Source organism: Platichthys flesus, chromosome 5 (assembly GCF_949316205.1).
Source record: "Platichthys flesus chromosome 5, fPlaFle2.1, whole genome shotgun sequence".
Taxonomy (NCBI): Eukaryota; Metazoa; Chordata; class Actinopteri; order Pleuronectiformes; family Pleuronectidae; genus Platichthys; species Platichthys flesus.
Genome location: NC_084949.1, coordinates 10,092,776 through 10,113,369, shown reverse-complemented (window position 1 = coordinate 10,113,369; position 20,594 = coordinate 10,092,776). Strand labels below are relative to the sequence as shown.

At 41.9% G+C, this 20,594-nt stretch overlaps 1 protein-coding gene across 1 annotated transcript in view; it reads right to left on the bottom strand.

Annotated features, from left to right (window-relative positions):
• Positions 1 to 14,077, bottom strand: part of LOC133953599 (complement C3-like) — a 34,066-nt gene extending 19,989 nt beyond the window's left edge. Inside the window, exons 1-15 of the mRNA XM_062387584.1 lie at positions 13,933 to 14,077; positions 10,404 to 10,599; positions 10,116 to 10,278; positions 9,899 to 9,993; positions 9,448 to 9,536; positions 9,131 to 9,213; positions 8,935 to 9,022; positions 8,068 to 8,170; positions 7,745 to 7,865; positions 6,882 to 6,997; positions 5,875 to 6,021; positions 5,116 to 5,215; positions 4,915 to 5,009; positions 4,633 to 4,824; positions 4,307 to 4,462 (exon numbers count right to left, since the gene is read on the bottom strand). Of these exons, the coding sequence (XP_062243568.1) occupies positions 4,307 to 4,462; positions 4,633 to 4,824; positions 4,915 to 5,009; positions 5,116 to 5,215; positions 5,875 to 6,021; positions 6,882 to 6,997; positions 7,745 to 7,865; positions 8,068 to 8,170; positions 8,935 to 9,022; positions 9,131 to 9,213; positions 9,448 to 9,536; positions 9,899 to 9,993; positions 10,116 to 10,278; positions 10,404 to 10,599; positions 13,933 to 14,009 (1,821 nt within the window). The 5' untranslated portion in view covers positions 14,010 to 14,077. The remainder of the gene's footprint in view (positions 1 to 4,306; positions 4,463 to 4,632; positions 4,825 to 4,914; positions 5,010 to 5,115; positions 5,216 to 5,874; positions 6,022 to 6,881; positions 6,998 to 7,744; positions 7,866 to 8,067; positions 8,171 to 8,934; positions 9,023 to 9,130; positions 9,214 to 9,447; positions 9,537 to 9,898; positions 9,994 to 10,115; positions 10,279 to 10,403; positions 10,600 to 13,932) is intronic.
• Positions 14,078 to 20,594: the final 6,517 nt, after the last annotated feature.

The following is a 20,594-nucleotide window of genomic DNA, read 5'->3' as shown; positions in this document are numbered from 1 at the left end:
ATCTTTTAACATGGGTATAAAACATAATGACATGTTTACAATTGGCGCCTTAAGTTCTCTCCCTTTTTGGAATGATCTCTGACCTGCTAATGGATGGGTTAAGAAGGAATGTACTTTAACAGGCGTCTTAGGGAACATGCCCTTATCTAGTCAGAGGCCCTGTGTGTGAAGGAAGGAAATGATCCATGAGGCACTGAATTTGGATAGATTAGCCCTCAGGGAGGAGCTGTTAGTATGGGCCTTGAAAACCAGTGTTAATTTCGTTGACGAAAACGATGACGAAATATATTCGTTAACCGTTTCGACCCTTTTTCCATGACGAAGACGAGACGAAGACATAACGAAAACGGATCTTTGAAAATAAAAACTATGACTTAATCTATTTTTAACTTTCGTTGACGAGACGAGACGAAAATGTTGGTGGTTGACTAAGTCACAATAATTTTTTTAACATCATCGTATCAGGCCGTCATGAAGTATCAGGAGCGGGCGAGTGAGTCTGTGTGTCTGTGTGTCTGTGTGTGTCTGTGTGTGTGTGTCCTCCCAGATAGCGCACCGGTCCCGAGGCTCCGCCCCCCCCGCCTCGCGCACTCGCTCAGAGACACAGTGAGATCAGAGCTCGTTCACGTGCAGCAGCCTCTCAGTGACTGACTGCTTCTTAACTATGGAAACAGTGAAAACACAGAGTTTCTCTGGTCTGAGCTGATCAGAGATCAGCGCCGCAGCTTCTCGATAAGTGCAGAAGCTGCAGTTGGTTTCTACCGAGCTGCAGTATCTGTGTTCGCCTCCAGTCTGACCTGCTCTCGCTTTTTGTTTTAACATTTCGCCAACTAAAATATATATTTTTAAGCTACTAGGCTGCAGCTATATGTTTTTGTTTATTTAAAAACAGGGTACTTCTTTTTTCATACATTTCCCACAAATATGGGGAGGACTCAAATAGCCCTACACAGTTCTGTGTTTAATTTATTTCAAAGTAGGCCGACACTTGCCTGTGTATTTTGTTTGTTTGTTATTTTGTTGCTTGTCTGTTTGAGAGGCCTGACTGCTATGTTCAAAGCAAACTTGAAAAGCCATGGTTTAAGTGCACTATAGGCTGAGTCCTTGTTTACCTGAAATAGGCACTTTATAATTTTATTTTGTAGCGCCCTGTTTGGCAATGTTGTTTTTCAATAAAATAAAACATTTGCATAAAGCAAGCCAATCCACTTGCCCATGTTGATAGAGCATTAAAATAAAAAAAAAATGATGGGGAAAAAAAAATGAAGGGACATTTAGAATAGATACAAATTTGCGATTAATCGCGATTAATTTTGAGTTAACTATGACATAAATGCGATTAATCGCGATTAAATATTTTAATCTATTGACAGCAATACTTTTAACCCATCTGTTGAAGGACACACACAGCAGTGTGCAGCCATGTACAGCGAACGGGGAGCAGATTTTTGGGGAGTAAGGTTTCTTGCTCAGGGGCACTAGACAGGGTAAGGAGAATCCTCTTGGATTTTTGGACAGATAAATCCAGGTTCGTCTTTTTGTTTTTTCTCTGTGGAGTCGAACCAGAGACGAATCAGAGACCTTTTCTGCCCATAGTCCAAGTTTCTGCCACTAGTCCACTGCCTTTGTGTTGTTGTTATTACATTAATGAGCTTTTGATTCCTTTGCAGTTTGCAAATCAATTTCCTTTTTATTGGCTGTGGTGAATTAATGGTTTTACTACGTAATTGATGGATTGATTGAATTGTTGATTAATTAATTGAATAAAAAGGTGGGAGGAGTAATCTAAATAGCTTTAAGTAGCTTTAAATCTTAGCAATAACTTTTTAATTTACAATAAGGGAAAAAAAGGAAGCTGCTACTATGGGAAAAAGGGCACTAAAAGTCCGAAAGTACTTACTCCTGTTGATGTAGTTCAGAAGAACAATCCTTTAGTTAAAGACATCGCAAACATTGCAAAAATATCAGAAAAATTGCATCAACGCTGGCCTGAAATTGACCAACCATGACCGGTAAAGGGGACTATGAACCCAGATGTAATTATAATAATGCAAATACTTGTGTCTACATACAAAGCAGAGCAAAAGAAGGGAAAGATGGGGGAACAACGCAAAGAAAAGAGGTAAGTGGATCTTTGCATTCTTCAGTTGTTTGAAAATGAGGGACAGAAATTGATCAAAGCTGCAAACGATAAGAAAGATAGGGACGTAGAAAATACAAGACAAATAACCCTGAAGAACCAGGTAGAGGAGTTGCAGACACAGAGGGTAGAGCTGCAGAAATAATGCTCCCAACTATAGTGCATGAAAAATAATTTGCACCCAAGAAAATAGTTGACACTCAAGAAAATAGTTGACACTCAAGAAAATGTTTTCTGTGGTCGACCTAGGGAAGAATTTGGAGTATAAGCTTTGACAGACCACAGCTATGTCAAGCATAATTGAGAAGTTACCTACTCTTCAAGATGGAGCACATTCTTGGATTTCGAAGTTGGAAGAGATTATGATGGGAGAACAACTTGCCATGGGAGATATTAAGAGACTCATCTCAGCTAATCTCCTTGGAGTTCATGCTATGGGAGAGATTCTACAGAAAGCTAGACTTAATCAATATGTTGGAACTGCTGTGAATGATTCAGAACTGTTTGTGCAAATAGAGATAGAGTGTGCATAGCGCTGAAAGAGACATATCCGACAAATTGATATCCTTACAGCATTTTTATTGAACCACTGGGTCAGGAAGAAAACCTGAGGGCCTATGTGTCGAGAGCTCATCAAGTGTGAAATGTCACAGGAAATGACCTGGATTTGAATCAAATGGAGCAGTCAATTTTGCTAGCCAAAATACAGAAGGGGTTGCCCCTAACAGTGAGGAGCAAACTGGCAGAGGTGGTTGGTCTTGAAAAGGGTATTTATACAGATCAAATAGCCCCTCAAGTGGTGCTGTATAGGAAAAAGAAACATGACCAGAAAGAACAGGACCAAGAGATCCTCAGAAAACTCAATCAAATACAACTTGTGGATAATAAGAACATTAAAGGGACATATTATGAAAAATCCACTTTTGTAGTGCTTCTACACGTTAATTTGTGTATCTGGCATGTCTACCGTCCCAAAAAATGTTAGAGTGTGTTGAATGGGATTATGACCGAAATAAACGTCATAGTCACACCATGCCAATGTAGGGAGTCTCGGACGAGTCTTGCCCTTATCTAGTCAGAGGCCCTGTAACGTCATTTTATCTCTAGTTTTAGGGTCTACAGCTCCCCTATTAGAATCCTTGTCTTGCAGCGCAAGGCAGATTTGACTATTTGGCTTGTGGGATTTCTCTGAGTTTCTAGAGCTCGTCCTGATCTGTTATACTTCCGTGTAATAAACATTGTACTCATGTAAGTACTGGGTCCAACACTCTGCTGCTTGAAAGACACAACATGCATCAGCAGCATGACAGATAACTACAGTATACTGGATATTCATCACTATACATGTACATTAATACCGCCACCAAGGAGGTTATGTTTTCACCTGTGTCTACTGGTTTGTTTGTTGGATATTTTTGTCAGCAAGATTTAACAAAACCACTGAACCAACGTCCCCCAAACTTGTTGGAGGAACGGTCCTGATCATTATTCTATGGTGCAAATATGGATTAAGGCACATCCTGTAATTTTTTTGGTTTTCTTTTAATGACAAATAAATAAGCACTATTTCTTTTCATTTGTATTTGTACTATTTATTAGACTATCATATATTGGGCCTTGGCGGAGGAATTGTGACCCTCAAAAATAAGATGCTTTCACACATGGACTGACCACAAGATAATCTGACCTTCTCCAGCGCGGCTGTACGTGAGAAGGCAAATGTCTAAGTAAGAGACTCGGAGCTGGATATCCTCTGAAAGTTCACCGGCAAACGAATGGGCATTTTCTTTACCCTTCTAACACAAAAGGGAAAAAAACAAATATCCCAAGATGAAAAATCTGTGTCACACACGTAGAAGACCCCGATGAAAACGTGAAGAGAGCTTTTGGTGGCCGATGCCACTGTTAATGTGCCGTAAACATAAACACAAGATCTCTGCAGCCGGATGAATACGTTACATTCTGCGCCTCCCCTCACATGAACGCTTCAGACATGTCTGTGCTGTGTGAACACGTCTAACTGAAGAATCTCCTCCTGTGTCATTCATTCAGTATGAAAGGCAAACTTCGGAGTTCGTGTCTGAAACGACCTATATTGCAAACTTAGGCCACTTTTTTTTAAATTTAGAAATATTTCAATTGATAATGATATAATAAAGAAATTGCCTTTTTCTGGGTGAGGCGGTGCTTGTTATTGAGAACGTAGACACCTTTGTCCACTGCTACCAGTCCCACCAAGGCGCCTGGATCTCCGGTGACCTTCAGACCAAACATCCTGCGCGGCTCGTAGGACGGAGCGGCTCTTGTAGATTCCAGCTTCAGCTAAACATGAAGAGAAGGGCCATGAATGAGGGAGACGAGCAGTTTCGTTCTTGATGAAAAACACATAAAAATGTATTCCAAAAATGCAGAACCAGCTTTTTCACTTTCTGCTTGTCTTGTTTCTTCTTGTAAATAGTTTAACTCTGTAAAAGCAGTGATGTGAGTCTTACCGAGCCCATGCAGGTGTCCTTGACATCCACCCACACAGAGTCTGACACCACCTCATTGTCAGTTAGATGATAATAGGCTATGATGCGGAATGATGGCAGCATGTATTTGGTGATGCGAACTCTCAGGGCAATCAACATTTCACCTCTTGTCTTGTAACGGCCATATTGGATCAACTGACCCCTGCTCAGAATCTAGAGGCACAGATTCACACATAAGTACTTAAAACAGGAGTTTATACTTTACATAGGTCGAGGCGTGAGGCAGAGAGAAACATCACTCACCAGGTATGTGATGTCACTGTCTTGAGTTGATTGCTTTTTTAGATAAAGGCTGACTTTCAGATTGTTTCCTAATTCCAGCTCTGCTGCATCCACCCCTACAATAATGATATTTTGCAATGAGTGCGAGACACTGAACAGTTCATGGCGCAAACAGTACTTTATCATCACAGCCTTGTCCTACCTGAAGTTATTTAGACTTACCTATGTGGATGTAGTTTTGGCTTTTAGTGTTGTATTTATCAGCTGTCATGGTGGCTTTTGCTTGCCTCTCAGGTGAGATACGATCATCTTTGGTCGTGGCCTTCAATTAGAGACACACATGGTTATAAAGAAATACGCATAAAAGATCTCAGCTCTGCACCGTCCTGTCCGTTCTCATCCTATTGTTGAATGACATGACGAGAATTGATGAGGGTTTTAAAGTCCTATCCCAGGAGTTTATTACATCTTTAAAACTCATTGTTAAAAAAATAATCCTTGTATTACCTTAAAATGGCTTAAATGTAACACTTCATCTTCCTTCCTACGTCCGTGACTGGGATCGGTGAATATGCTAATATGACCTCAGCGGTGGAGGAGCCTTTCCAGCTACTTAGGCTTTACCCATACTACTATGTTATACTAAAATGATCTCTGTCAATATGAGTGCTTTGGCTCGTTTCAGGAAAAAAATCCCATCTATAATAACATGTCAAATTATGTCATGCATATGCCGGTGTACACAGGAATTGCTGTAGGAATTGATTGTTTCCTTAACTTTTTACCGGTTATATCATTTTTACAATGCAGAATTTAACAACACTTGTAATTGATTATCCATGATGTGTTCTACATTGGATACCAAGGCTAATGCCGTCTTGTTTTTCTTCAGAAATAGGTTCATGTGATAGGTACCTGTTTTCAAACGAACTGTGTCATATAAAGAGCAAAAATTAAAACCATGAAACTTCAGACACTTACATTTATCGTCAGTCTTTGATCTCTGGCCACTGTGTTGACTGTAAGCTTTGCATAGCCATTTGCTGCGGTTATACCCTGCACCTGACCTGGATTCACCACCACTTCAACATCTTGTGCCGGAGTTCCATCTGGATTTGTGACTTCAATCTGTCATCAAGGAAACAGACAGCCAAACAATGAGAAATATTCACCTGTATTATCAAAGCATACAGTTAATCACATATTATTAAGGGCAAACAATCTCTAGTACATACTGTTATATGCAGTGTATGTACTATGCAATAATAGACAGAACAGAACAATGGTGAATGTTAGCACAAAACTAATTAGGGCCACTCAGATCTGGCAAACAGGAGCGGACTGCCCGAGTGCCATCATTCCACGCAGTATGTGGGCTGGATGACAGTGGGACAGTGTAGGCCAAAATAATTTTGCTATGTGGGATTAGAATAGTTAACCTGTTGATTTGAGTAGGAATTATCTAACCTTTAAAATACAAACTCAAGTTGACCACAACAACAACAGAAATAACAATAATAACACAATATTAATAACTTTACATTTTATTTCACATCGCCTTGACAGACACCCAAACAGACCTTGCGATATATTACAATTAAAAATATGAATAATTTAAGCAAAACCAAACATTGAAATTGGATAAGTGTTTTGTTCATGTTTTTCTTTGGACAGTCAGTTCAGACAATATTTGTGATTGCATATATATCATCCATTGATATTTTTAATTATATAACATAGGTTATTTTATTTTATTTCAGGTTTCCTGGTAAAAACTGGTAGAAAACAATGTACAAATACAGCTAACTTTTTTAAAGTATTTTGTCAGTGGATTAAGGAGCACTGTCTACAGCAAATAAATAAACAAATGATATGAAATGTATGAATTACTGCTTGCCCGGTGGAGTATAATTTCTTAATGTTGCATCATCGAAATATAGAATGACACTGTCATTTTATATAATTGTATAAATCTGTCAGGGCTTTACCGCAACATCGAAGGTCATTCCCGGTTTGAAAAATTTGGGTGTTTTCTTGAAGTGGATGGTGTAGGGTGATGTGACAATCTGGATACCTCTCAACTCTGCCTCCACCATCTCACCACCTGTGCAGAAACACAAACGCACACCCACCCACAGCCTCATTACATTTGTTCACATTCTAAACTGATATATGAAAATGGGCTTTTCTGATGCATATATCCAAAATGAAGTTTATGTTTTTGCTCATAGTGTGGATATATCTTGTCGTGTATTCGTTAGAGTAAAACATGTTGGTATGTGCTTAAAACATAATGATAGGCTTATATTTATGATGCCTGCCTTTTGGACTCTCAGACATTCTCAGAGAGTCCTCCAGATGTTTGCTTGGTTTGTTCGCTAAATGTTGAGGATGACCTTTGACTTCGGGTGTTGTCTCCGACCAGCTGGTGGATGGATCCAGATGGAATGTTTTTGACCAATGTGTCTTCATGTTCGGACACAAAAACATGCCCTTATTTAGTCAAACATCCCATAGGGGACGTCATTTACCTGAAGTCAAGGGCGGAACCAATGTCCCTATATAACTGTGTGTAAGACCCCCGCACTTCAGATTTTCACCATTTGGCTGCGTGATTTCTACGGGTTTCTAGATGCCCGTCCTGACCTGTGAAACTTCTGTGTAATAAATTCTGTTATACTGGAAGTACTAAGTCCTCGGAGTCCTTCCTTCATCATCAACAACTTCTACAACAACATCTACCTCTCGGCTACATAGAATATACGATAATCTCAATGACATTCAATAAGTCCTTGGAGCTGCTGCATCAGATATGCTGAAATGGCACAAACTCACAGTTTGTCTTTCTTACCGCTCTCTGTCAGCACACTGACGGCTACAAATATCGGACTCCCCACCAGTTTATTGATATTCGGGATGGTCTGTGTGATGTGCTGTCTCTTCAGTTGGACCACCCCATTACCATTCTGGATCTAATGTGACATAACACATAAAAAACAATAAAACACAGTATAGTGGCACAGTAGAACAGTAAGCATAAAGTTGGAGGTACTGGTCAGTCTAGCTTCATTTTGAACATTATGAATATTTAATATCTGCAGATAGGAATGTGACAATGCAATGAAATGCAATGCAACTGGCAAATTGGCAGACAGAATTATAGTATGTGCTCACCAATATTCTCTGAAGAGAGCTGGGGAAGCTTATCTTCTGACCATTATGCTGAACCCCAAATACCCCGTATGCTGTGCCACTCACCTCTTCACCAAACAGATAACTAAAAGCCAGAAGCAAAGGTTTAACCCCACAAAGAAGAAAAACTGGACAGTTAAATTGGGATTATAAAAATGTGACAATAATAATAATAGTACATCAGATTTTTATAGCGCTTTGTAATGCTCTCAAAGACGCTTTACAAAAATAAGGAAAATATCAATAAACTCTTGAATAAAAAATAAAAAGAAAATGATAATAATGAAGTAGAGTACGAAAATAAAAACTAAATCAAAACAATGGCGTATCAAGGGGTAGGACCAGCGGGCATCCCTGGCCCGAGTTGAAATGTGATTGGGCCCTGAAGTGACCATGTCCTTGTAAATGGTCCTTCTTTTAAGAAATAAAAAAAAGGTATCATATTAATGAAAACAAGGTCAGTTACTCACAATACTTACAAACATTTGAAATTGTTAAGACTTTTTATTTTCTAAGCTTTGTTGAAGAACACAATGTGTTTGAACAAGAAACACTTTTCAAGATATATTCAATGATAAGTGGCTTTGCTTAAAGCTATTGAGCCAAACAAGGAATGCTTAAATTTGCACCTTACTGGATCAAGAGTTATGCATTGATGTTGGATATTTAATTGGTCCCTCATGTAAATTGTGGGCCCTTTATAGCCCCTGCTTCAGAAAACTCCTAGATCCACCACTGAACAATGACAACAGACTAAATCAGCAAAAGCTCTAACACATCCTCTAATTCAATCAATCCACTAATGACAACTCTTCTCTGTAGAACCACAAAACAAAAACCTTCACATACGTAGCTTTGATGTTGATGGTGAGATCTGGACTGTCGACATAGAAGAAGGAGCTCGAAGGCGTCAGTTTCACCTCAAAACTGGGCAGCACTAAAAAATGAAAAATGTATTATATCAAGTAAGTTTATGTGGAAGTAAAAATTAATGAATGCTTTTTAGGTTTTACAGTAAATAACCCTTGAGGTAAAAGGGACTCACCATATTCTTTGACCTCGAACTCTGCAGAAAAGCTCTCCTGTGGGTTGCTGTGGAACTTAGCGACAACTTTCCAAAGTCCAGGACTGCATGCACACACACACACACACACACACACACAAACATGCAAAAATTAGAATAAAATATCTGAAGATGAGAAAAACTGCATTTAAAGTACTAAGGTTGACTCTCTAATAAATCATGAAGTCTGTCCCTGTTCTGTTATTTCTGTCAGTCCAATAGCCTAAAGGCGTCAAGTTGAAGATTAATAAGCGGATGGCTGACCAAAATAGTTTAATTTAATTTAATTAAAAACTAACCTGACAATTTCAGCAAGTTGGAAATCTCCAGAGTGGATCCCTGATTTCAGAGAGACTGGATCCAGAGGTAAAACGATGCCTTCAGGAGTCTAAAAATAAAAATCGTTGGACAACCATTAACACTGAACCCTGCCACTTATAGTGAAGTCTAACAATACAATCAACCAAGAGTTTTCAACAACATCCCTCTGTGTTATCAGCTCAATGACGGACACATGGCTATAAGCAATGCTTCTTTACTTGTGCAATGAGTGATGGGACGACTGTTACAACAGATCCCTGGAAATTTGACATTTTTACTCTGAGGAACAAGGTCCACTGAAGGTATTTTTAAAAAAAAATTACATCTAAGAATGCGTTGGAGATCATGGTGAAATCTAGGTAATGATGTGCCATTGAGTTAATTATAATTCAGCTTTTTTTTGTAAAATGCGAAGTTAAAATGCAATACCACAAACTCTATGGAAATTGAAGCTTCGCTTTGAATTTGCTCGTCCCTCTCCACCGGCTCCATGCCGGGCGTCACTGCAAACATCCTGAAATGAACTGACAGGAAGAGAGACAGAGGTTTATCTTACAGTGCAGTCATTCATTAAGTAAGAAAAAATGATGGCCTACTTGCAGAGATATTGGTGAGTTTGTCAGCACTGAAGTCGTATTGAACTGACCTTTACTGTTTGGGGTGTAGAGGGTCTTGTCTGTCTGGATAAAGATGTAGCCAGACTGGAAGGACACCAAGACGACTTTCTCCAACAGGCGGTCGGGGAACTGAGCTTGCAGGTAGACGTACTGCTTCACTTTGGGGTCCTTGCTAAAGTCTCTAGCAGGGATCTGATGGCAGCATGTAGAGCAATCAGTGTGTGAACGAGGAGAAGAACGAACATGTGCGATGAGCATTTCTCTCGGACTTCATGTTAGAAAATGACGCAGAGTCACAGCAACAGTGGTTCACATACCCTGATTTGTCCCAGTCCCTGGAAGTGTCCTGCACTGGTAAGCATCACAGATGTGGTTGCCAGCCTTTTGCTCTTGGTTGGATGGTTCATCACGTTGATGTCGACACTGATGTCTCCTCCTGTACAGTCTTGACACTCCACAAAGACATTTTCTGCCGTTCCTACGCGCAGCAAGTTGGGGGCAGACATCACCTTCCTACAGAGCAGGAGGAAAAGACAAAGACAAAAAAAAACCCTGTCATAATGCCAGAGTGTAATCTAGCCCATCTACAGCATGGAATGATGGCAATTGAGCGATCTGCTCCTGTTTGCTCAATCTGGGCCACAATTAAGCAAAGGTGAGCCGAACTTGTTTTGTGGTGTTTGGGCCATAGTCACCATTTACCATATGGGCCACTAAAGGTCTACATCCGGATTACATTTTAACTAGAGCACTGACACTTTTGCTATTTTACCAGTGGGCTATTTTAGGCTCATAATCCATTTTGTCAAGGCCACACGAAGGCCAGAAGTGCAGCAGTGGCCCACGTCAATTTTAACTGACACTATTCTCTTTTTGTACATATAGGAGATTGTGTTTTCATCTGTATGTGTTTGTGTGACTGTTTGTTTGTAGGCAGGATTATGCTAAACTTCTGGAAAAATTACCACAACATTTTGTGGAGGGATGTGGTGTGGGTCAGAAAAGAACCCATGAAATCTTGAAACATTTGGAAAACATAAAAAGAGGACAAAGGTCCACCATTGAAGCAGACTCCTTTCTTAGTCTGACAAATAGGCATAGTAAAGCTACTTCGGCTTTCTTTGACAGCTTGCTGTACTATTTGGATTTGACTATGTCCGATTAGATATTCAAGTTAATAAGCAAACTTAAATGTATTTACTCACGGGCCAAAATGACCTATCACTTGACACTAGGGATGGGAATCGAGAACCGGTTCTTGTTTAGAACCGGTTCCCAGTGAACCAATTCCTTGGAATCGTTAGCGAAATTCTTTAACGATTCTGCTAATGGTTCCCTGTGCCGTTGCGCATGCGCGAACTTTTTCATTCAGACGGCAGCAAACATGTCAACCAGGCAGAAGCGATCTAAAGTCTGGTTGTATTTCACACGACAAAATGACAGCAACGCCACTTGCAACGCGTGCAAAAGGGCTATTTCGTCGAAGGGAGGAAATACCACCAATATGATGAAGCATTTGAACACGCATGGAATAAAGTTACAGGAGGTGTGTCATGTGTTTGATGCTTGCAGCAGCGCAGCTAACGATAGCGCTGCATCTCTTTCTATCCAAGGTAAGCTCCTCAAACTTGTGTGAAGCAATTTGCCTTTATTGTGCGTAGTCGATCGAGCTCCGGCATTGGTCTCCCATTATCAGTGATGGGCAGTAGCGACGTGATAGCTCGGCGGCTACTGCGGCGGCAACCCGGAGTAGCTCGGCGGCTACTGCGGCGTCGCTCGGCGCCACACGTCCCTGCTCCAGACCCTGTCTATTGTGTTGGTGCCATTTGTTTCGTTGTATAAACCAGCTTTCACTATGTAAATAATCTCCATTCCCATCCATTTAATTTAGCAGATGATGACTTTCAGAGTCAGGCAGGTTCAGAGGCTGGTAGTCGATCTTGGTCAGAAGCTGCAGCTAGCAGGTCTTGTGCACCTCTGGCCAATCCTTTCACCATGGCAGGGAAAAATAAAATTACTGAAGAGAGGATTTATCTTTAGTTCAAGAAGAATACGTGAATGTTTTTGGTTATTTAAAAAATGTAAATGTTTATGTATACATACTGTATATGGTGTGCATCATTATAGAAAATTATATAAATGAAAATTAATGTAAATAAACCCGTGAGTGCTCTTTTTTTCCCACCTTGCCCAAAAAGAATCGATAAGGAATCGATAAGCAGGAATCGATAAGCAGGAATCGATAAGGAATCAGAATCTTTAAAATCTTATCAATACTCATCCCTACTTGACACTGAAAGCAGGATTTAAATTTGGCATGTCTTGTATGATCGAGTAAATATATGTTATTTAATAAGTAGATTAAAATATCTATACATTTAAATTTGTGCAAATCCATTGATATGCCCAAGTTTTGAATTAGTTATAGTTTGATTCATAATGATTATATAAATATTAAAATAGCTGCAAGAATTATCCTACGATGCTTCATAGACTATAGATCCGATGAGGTAAATGATTAAGCTAAGTGAATGAAATGTTTTAAAACAGTCCCTGCTGATGTATATGAATGTTCTGACTGCCCGTAACGGATCGGGCTCAGTTTACATCCTGGACATGGTTAAACCTTACACCCCGGCCCGTCCACCTCACTCTGCATCAGCTTGCTGCTCCTGCACTGCGAGCTTCACCCAACAAACATGACTGTTTGTTGTCCTGGCTTCTAAATGGTGGAACTAGCTGGAACTAGGGAGGCTAACCCATCTCTTCCGACTACACCTTGGTTAAGAAGAGAATGACTAATAATAATCCTCAACTCTGGTATTTACATATATATATATATATAATAAAAGTAAGTTTAGCTGCACTTATATGTAGCACTTTCTAGTTTTGCTTATTTTTTAAGCTAATTGTACTTATGCGGTTCTTGCTTTTCTGGGTTTGTTCCTCATGGTTGAATGCACTTATTGTAATTTGCTTTGGATAAAAGCGTTTACTGATTGCATTTGTTAAAGAGTCGAGGCCCCATAGCGTGTGTTTTACCTTAATATTGAAATGCTATGTGATGTATGTAATGTAATGTTGTTAATGAACTTTTGGACCTTGGCAGCAGTGTGCGCGCTACTGAGTGCTGTCCTAGTTTTGTTGTTTGCTTTTCAGGCACCAACCTACTGTCTCAAAGTCTGTGCTAAAGCTTTTATTTATCTAAATAACAAGTTAAACATTTCATCATGTCTCTGGACTTTGTTTGCTTTGTCCTTTCTAACACATCACTGTACAAACTCAGGACAAAATCCATCCTTACTGACATGATTTAAAAAACAACATAACCCCGACTTCTGAAACTCTAAACTGGATAGCGTAAGAACTGAATTTGTTCACTTCTGAAACCCTCTCCATACCACAGAGGGCCAATCATTAGACTTGGGGGGACAGAACCTCCTAAATAGCTGCCCCCTCCCTGGGGAACTCCCCTAATTTATCAGGCTTCACCGACCTGTCCACTTTCAAACCGCTATTCAAAACTCACCTCTTCAGAACTGCCTTCAATGTATAATGATGTTTTGTATTTATCCGAGTTCTTTCACAAAATCTATACAAATAAGATGTATTATTATTATTATTATTATAAGTACAAATCTCTCTATGTAAAAACAAATAGGGGGGGGCTCTTGATTTGCCCCTGTGTCTTCATGGGTCCCCTCTAAAAGTGAATGGGTTATTTCGTTGCCCATGTACAATTGGAAATCCACTCAGTATGCATTTGCGTTAGCCTGCTGACAAACAAATGGACAGGGATGAAAACATAAACTCCGCGGCAGACGTAACAAAGACAGATCTACTCACAGTGGAGCTCCATAAACCAGTGAGGTGACAGAGGCAAAGGCCAGCCAGGCCAGCAGCCACAATGGAGTCCTACTCATCCTCCTCGCTGATTCTGTTCTGCTGACAATGTCGACTGTTGCACTGCCGCTCCCTCCTTTTTATATTCTCGCCTCGCTCCTCCTCACCAGGCCCCTTCCCAATGTTCTCTGAACACATGTCAACACAAACACAACTACACAATTTGCCAGCAGCAGTTGAGGAATTGTTCAGTTCCGATAAAGGTTATCACCTTTGTGAAGAAAAAGATAAACATCTAGTAGTAAAATATATAAATCATTACAAGTCAACAGAACTGACAAAACAAAACATACTCACAAATAAATATTTAATTGCAGAAGCTATTTTGCTTTAGCCATGGAAAATTTTTTAAATGAAATGTTTTTATTAGAAACTTCAAGTCACTTATAGTTCTCCGGAGATTGCTGACTCAGAACACAGACACAGTCACAAATCACACACAAGCAAATACACACTCACAAATATCCAGTGGGGTGCAAACAGTGTTGTGTAATTGCTGGTTAAAGTTTAAGGCTTTTTTTGGAACGTCGTAATCTGGGAATTTTTTCTATTGCACTCAGTTTTAACCCTGTATGGTGTTCGGGTCTGTGGGACCCGTTTTCAATGTTTGCTAAAAGAAAAATGATGCGATTAATATTTTTTTCAACCTGAGACTCATTGGCCTTGGCTCATTTTCTGTGATGAACATATAAAGGTCGGCACCAAAGTGTTTCTGGAAGACTATCCGGCACCACAGGAGGGGGAAACGGGGAACCATCCAAGCTGTGTACAGTAAGGATGGGACTCTGTTGACCTCAACTGAGGAGGTCGTCGGACGTTGGAAGGAACACTTTGAGGAACTCCTGAATCCGAATAACACGCCCTCTATGTTGGAGGCAGAGCTCGAGGTTGATGGTGTTTCGTCGTCAATTTCCCTGGTGGAGGTCACTGAGGTAGTCAAACATCTCCGCAGTGGCAAAGCCCCAGGGATTGATGAGATCCAGCCAGAAATGCTAAAGGCTCTGGGTGTTGAGGGGCTGTCATGGTTGACACGCCTATTCAACATCGCGTGGGAGTCGGGTACAGTGCCAAAGGAGTGGCAAACCGGGGTGGTGGTTCCCCTGTTCAAAAAGGGGGACCAGAGAGTGTGTACCAATTACCGGGGTATCACACTTCTCAGCCTCCCTGGTAAAGTCTACTCCAAGGTGCTGGAAAGGAGGGTTCGGCCGATTGTCGAACCTCAGATTGAAGAGGAACAATGCGGTTTTCGCCCCGGACGTGGAACTACGGACCGACTCTTCACTCTCGCAAGTATCCTGGAGGGGGCCTGGGAGTATGCCCATCCGGTCCACTTGTGTTTTGTGGATCTGGAGAAGGCGTATGACCGGGTTACCCCGGGAGAAACTGTGGGAGGTGCTGCGGGAGTATGGGGTAAGGGGGTCTCTCCTCAGGGCCATCCAATCTCTGTACTCCCAAACGAGAGCTGTGTTCGGGTCCTCGGCAGCCAGTCAGTTTCGTTCTCAGTGGGTGCTGGTCTCCGCCAGGGCTGCGCCTTATCACCAATCCTGTTTGTGATATACATGGACAGGATATCGAGGCGTAGTCGTGGTGGGGAGGGGTTGCAGTTCGGTGGTCTGAGGATCTCGTCACTGCTTTTTGCGGATGATGTGGTCCTCATTGGATCATCGGCTTGTGACCTTCAGCACTCACTGGATCGGCTGGCGGCCGAGTGTGAAGCGGCTGGGATGAGGATCAGCACCGCTAAATCTGAGGTCATGACTCTTAGCAGGAAACCGATGGATTGCTTACTCCGGGTAGGAAATGAGTCCTTAGCCCAAGTGAAGGAGTTCAAGTACCTCGGGGTCTTGTTCGCGAGTGAGGGTACTATGGAGCATGAGATTGGCCGGAGAATCGGAGCAGCGGGGCGGCATTGCGTTCGCTTTACCGCACCGTTGTAACGAAAAGAGAGCTGAGCCGCAAGGCAAAGCTCTCGATCTACCGGTCGATCTTCGTTCCTATCCTCACCTATGGTCATGAGGGCTGGGTGATGACCGAAAGGACGAGATTGCGGGTACAAGCGGCCGAGATGAGTTTTCTCAGAAGGGTGGCTGGCGTCTCCCTTAGGGATAGGGTGATAGCTCAGTCATCCGTGAGGAACTCGGATTAGAGCCGCTGCTCCTTTACTTAGAAAGGAGTCAGCTGAGGTGGTTCGGGCATCTGGTAAGGATGCCCACTGGGCGCCTCCCTTGGGAGGTTTTTCAGGCACGTCCAGTTGGGAGGAGACCTCGGGGAAGACCCAGGACTAGGTGGAGAGATTATATCTCAACACTGGCCTGGGAACGCCTCGGGATCCCCCCGTCAGAGCTGGTCAATGTGGCCCGGGAAAGGGAAGTCTGGGGCCCCCTGCTTGAGCTGCTCCCCCCGCAACCCGACCCCGGATAAGCGGATGACGATGAATGAATGAATGAATGAACATATAAAGGAACATATATTCAGTGACTTTACACTTTACACCCCCCTACACATTTATATTACATATGTGATGTTCGGGTCCACTGGACCCAGGAATACATAAAGTGTTAAATTGTATATTTCAATCACCTCTGCTCCCACATTCATGCACATTTACGTAAAAGTTCTCTGCCAGTTACTGCATCCCACAAGGATTCAGTTGATTCCCCTTTAGATTTGAGAACTCCAGCACAGATAATATCCCCAAAGTATGCAAATAAATGGGTTTGGTCCATCTCATTCTAGCTTTCTACGAAAACATGCTGTCCCTCCAAATTAGTGGAGTGGAATTCCCTCCAATCCAGAATGATTTTCATAATGAAAAGTTCGCAAGAAGGCTTGATGTCCTGCACATGAGTCACTGCTATCCGTGTCGGCCCTGATTGCACCTTATTACATTGGTCGCCATGCAGGGTGGCTAAAGTGCAAAAAGACCATTAAATTTTCATCATTTTTTTCATCGATATGTTGGCTGCTGATGGCCTGGCCTGGATTTGAGACTAGCTGCAGATTAACTTTTTACATAGCTGGCTGATGGTCAATATCATCCTCTTCTAACCCAAACTCACTGTCAGACACTGAATTGACAGAAACATGATCTTCATATTCTCTAAACTCTTCCTCTTCATTGTCTTCCAAAGATTTTCTTTCTTCAAAAATCATTTCTAGATACTGTATCTGTTCATTGGGGCTCGTGTGTAGACTGACATGACATGACATTTAACAGGGGTAAATGAAAAATATTAACCATATATGGTGTTTATTTTGCTTGTTATAGGGATAAAGTTGAAATCTGTTAAGTATTTTTACATATATTTGTTGTAGCTGTATCGATTGAAAGACCGAAAAATGCAGTGGGTCCACCAGACCCACGAACATTGGCTGGGTGACCAAAACATTAGTAGCAGAAACAATCATACATTTTATTACCTTGTGCTTTCCTCTGATCTTCATCTGAAAACCCTGAATAGACTGTAGTTTCTACAATTCAACTAAAGCTCAGCAGCCATACTTTTAAATAGAACTAAGCGATATGATCAGATCACACCTGTTGGCTCCCAGTTTTTTTTTAGATTAATTCTAAAATGTATGGATTATTTTTTAAGGCTTTTCTTGAACCTGGCCCTGTGCTGAATCTTTTAGTTCCCTATTTCCCTCTGCTTTTAAGAGAGGAATATGCCTGAATTTACTTGGGCTGCCAAATTATTATTGTCCTTTTATTTCTATCATTATTATCATGGTCATCTATGTACCTCTTATGAATTTGAACCATTTCTCAGGTAATGTGTTATTTGATTAGTATTAATCACACCACAGAGCAGACAACTCAGCTGACAAACTGAACTCAGCACAAGGCCTCTTCTCTCTGATCATTTAACCCAAGCTTCCATGATGACTGATTGGTGAATTAAATCAAAAATAAAGACGAGAAAACACAAAAAACTCATGTCAAAAAGAATATGAGGGAGAGAGGAAGCCATAATTTGATGACACATGTGCTTAATAAAGTCTCAACACCTGCGAATACAGAAACACGCTGCAAATAGCGAAAAGGACACCAGAAATGTTTCCAGGGTGAAGAACGTGGCTGCAGTTCAATGCTTTGTGACGTTAAGTCTGCTACTCTTCAGAGGTGATGGCTCTTCAGCCAGGTTCATCACTTCTTTGTGAATTATAACGGTTTTTTTCCGTATTTGCACGTGTTATTTTTAATATTTGCAGTGCGTTGAGCTCTCTCGGCCAACGTAGATATTCACCAGTTTCTGATTGGTGCAGGCAGGACATGTGACTTGGTTCATTTGCGAGCGCACAGGTAGGTGGAGCAGGGCAGGTGGGGGGGAAATAGTTTTAGCCATGCCGCGACTGGGCGACTGTTAGGATTTTAAATCTATGTTTGTCTGTGTGTGTGTGTCTGTGAAGATGTCAATAGAACTGAATCCTAAACAAATGCAGGAGGGTGGGGGCAGGAGCAGTTTGGGCCAGATATATGGCCTTCACACAATGAAGTGTAATAACCGTTGCTGCTTGGTGTTAATCTTGATTTGGTTAAAATGTGTGTGTGTCACGTCGCTGTACAATCTCACACTGTTAGGGTTTGTGGAGGGAGATGGACCCAGGATGCAGAGGTTTTAACAAAAATGGTATTTAATATAAAAAGAGTCGTTAAACAAGACAAAAACAAAACATAAACACTACAGGGTGACACTGGAGACAATAACTACTACAGAGGAGCAGAAGCTGAATGGCAAGGCGCACAGGGTACACAGAACAAGTACGGGAAAGCTGGACGAGACAGCAAGACACAAAAAACCCATAACTGACCAGGAGTATGAACCGACAAAGGGGAACGCAGAGACTTATATAGAGACACAGGGAAGGCAGGGGCAACTAGACACAGGTGCAACACATGAGGGCTGGGGAACACAATCACCAAGACAGGAAGTGAACACACGAGAAGCTGAAAAAACACACAAGAAAGCGAGACTACTAAATAAAACAGAAAACAGAAAGAGACAGAATTCCACAAACTAAAATGACAGAACGTAACACACCTGTCTTGATAAGGTCTGATAAGAGCAGCTGCCTGTTGTTGAGACTGTAAATCTGTGGCATATGATACACTGTACTTTCAATTGTTCTCAAACCTAACTTTTCTGTTTTAAAGCATAACTCCTTTAGCTTTAGTCAACATCACACAGTGTTTAAGCAGCTGCCCCAGGTTCTGACGGGAAGATAGAAAGACGTTGTTTCGTTTGGAGGATGCGCATGTTTACACAAACAGAACATACAGCCGATAAAGTAGGAACACAATATTCTTTCATCCAATGAACAACAACACCGACCCACAAGGCGTCAGCTCAGTCAAGGCTTGTTTATGTAAAGATTTGCCCAGCAACTATCAGCTCCTCATCAACTCCTCATCACTTCCTGACTCCAGTGCCAAGAAGCTGGAACTACGCCTGCGCACCCTCATTGAAGAATCAAGTTTAAACCACCGCGACCCACCCTTGTTATGACCAATCCTGTTCTACCTACTTTTATAAATATTATGACCGCCGTCCGTGAGGTGCGACTCTTGAATACCCCGGTGCTGCAAGAGGGCCGGGGCTGTGCCCATTGCTTTTCTGGACTTTTCATATCTTTCATTGCTTCTTAATAAGTACTTGATTGAACAAAACCGAGACGTTTCCCTGCAGGAAGAGATAAACAAATAAAACAGAAGTTACGGAGCCCCCCAGGGGACACGAAAAAAAAAGGACGGAGTTTTGCGAGATCCCGAGATTGTTTTGCGAGATCCTGATATAGTTATGCGAGACCGGTCACGGACCCGCTGCTGCTGTCACGGAGGAGCAGCGGGTCCCGTAGCGGGGAGGAGAGAAGAAGAGAAATTCTTGCATTAAAATAATGAATCATGACAGTTTGGATGATTTGAAATGGTCATTTATTATACGAGCGCTGAGGCAGGGGCCCCCGGTACCGGAACTGCTGGGACACGCTGCTCCTCCGTGACAGCCGCTGCTCCTCCGTGACAGCAGCAGAGGGTCCGTGACCACCGCTCTCCAAGTCGGCCTCCATTGCTCCTCTTCTTTCATCAACGAAACACCGGTCTGGTCCACAATACTTTGTTTGAAGTACCGGAGCGGCGGTCAGGGACCCGTTGCTGCTGTCACGGAGGACAGCAGCAACGGGTGGTATAATAAATGACCATTAAATTGTATAATAAATTACCATTTCAAATCATCCAAACTGTCATGATTCATTATTTTAATGCAGGAATTTCTCTTCTTCTCTCCTCCCCGCTGCGGGACCCGCTGCTGTTGTCACGGAGGAGGTCCGTGACCGGTCTCGCAAAACTATCTCGGGATCTCGCAAAAGTTTCTCGGGATCTCGCAAAACTCCGTCCTTTTTTTCACCCAGCTTCTTTTTTTTTGCGTGTCCCCTGGGGGCTCCGTAGGAAGTAAAGTGTGTGGTAGCGTCGAGAAGGTTTCCGTCCCTCCTCCACCTGTCGGCTCAGGGCAGCAGCTCCGTCCCTCCTCCACCTGTCGGCTCTGGGTAGCAGCGCACTCACTTGAGCGGCGATTAGAGGAACCATCTATGCTTAGGATGCCATAAAC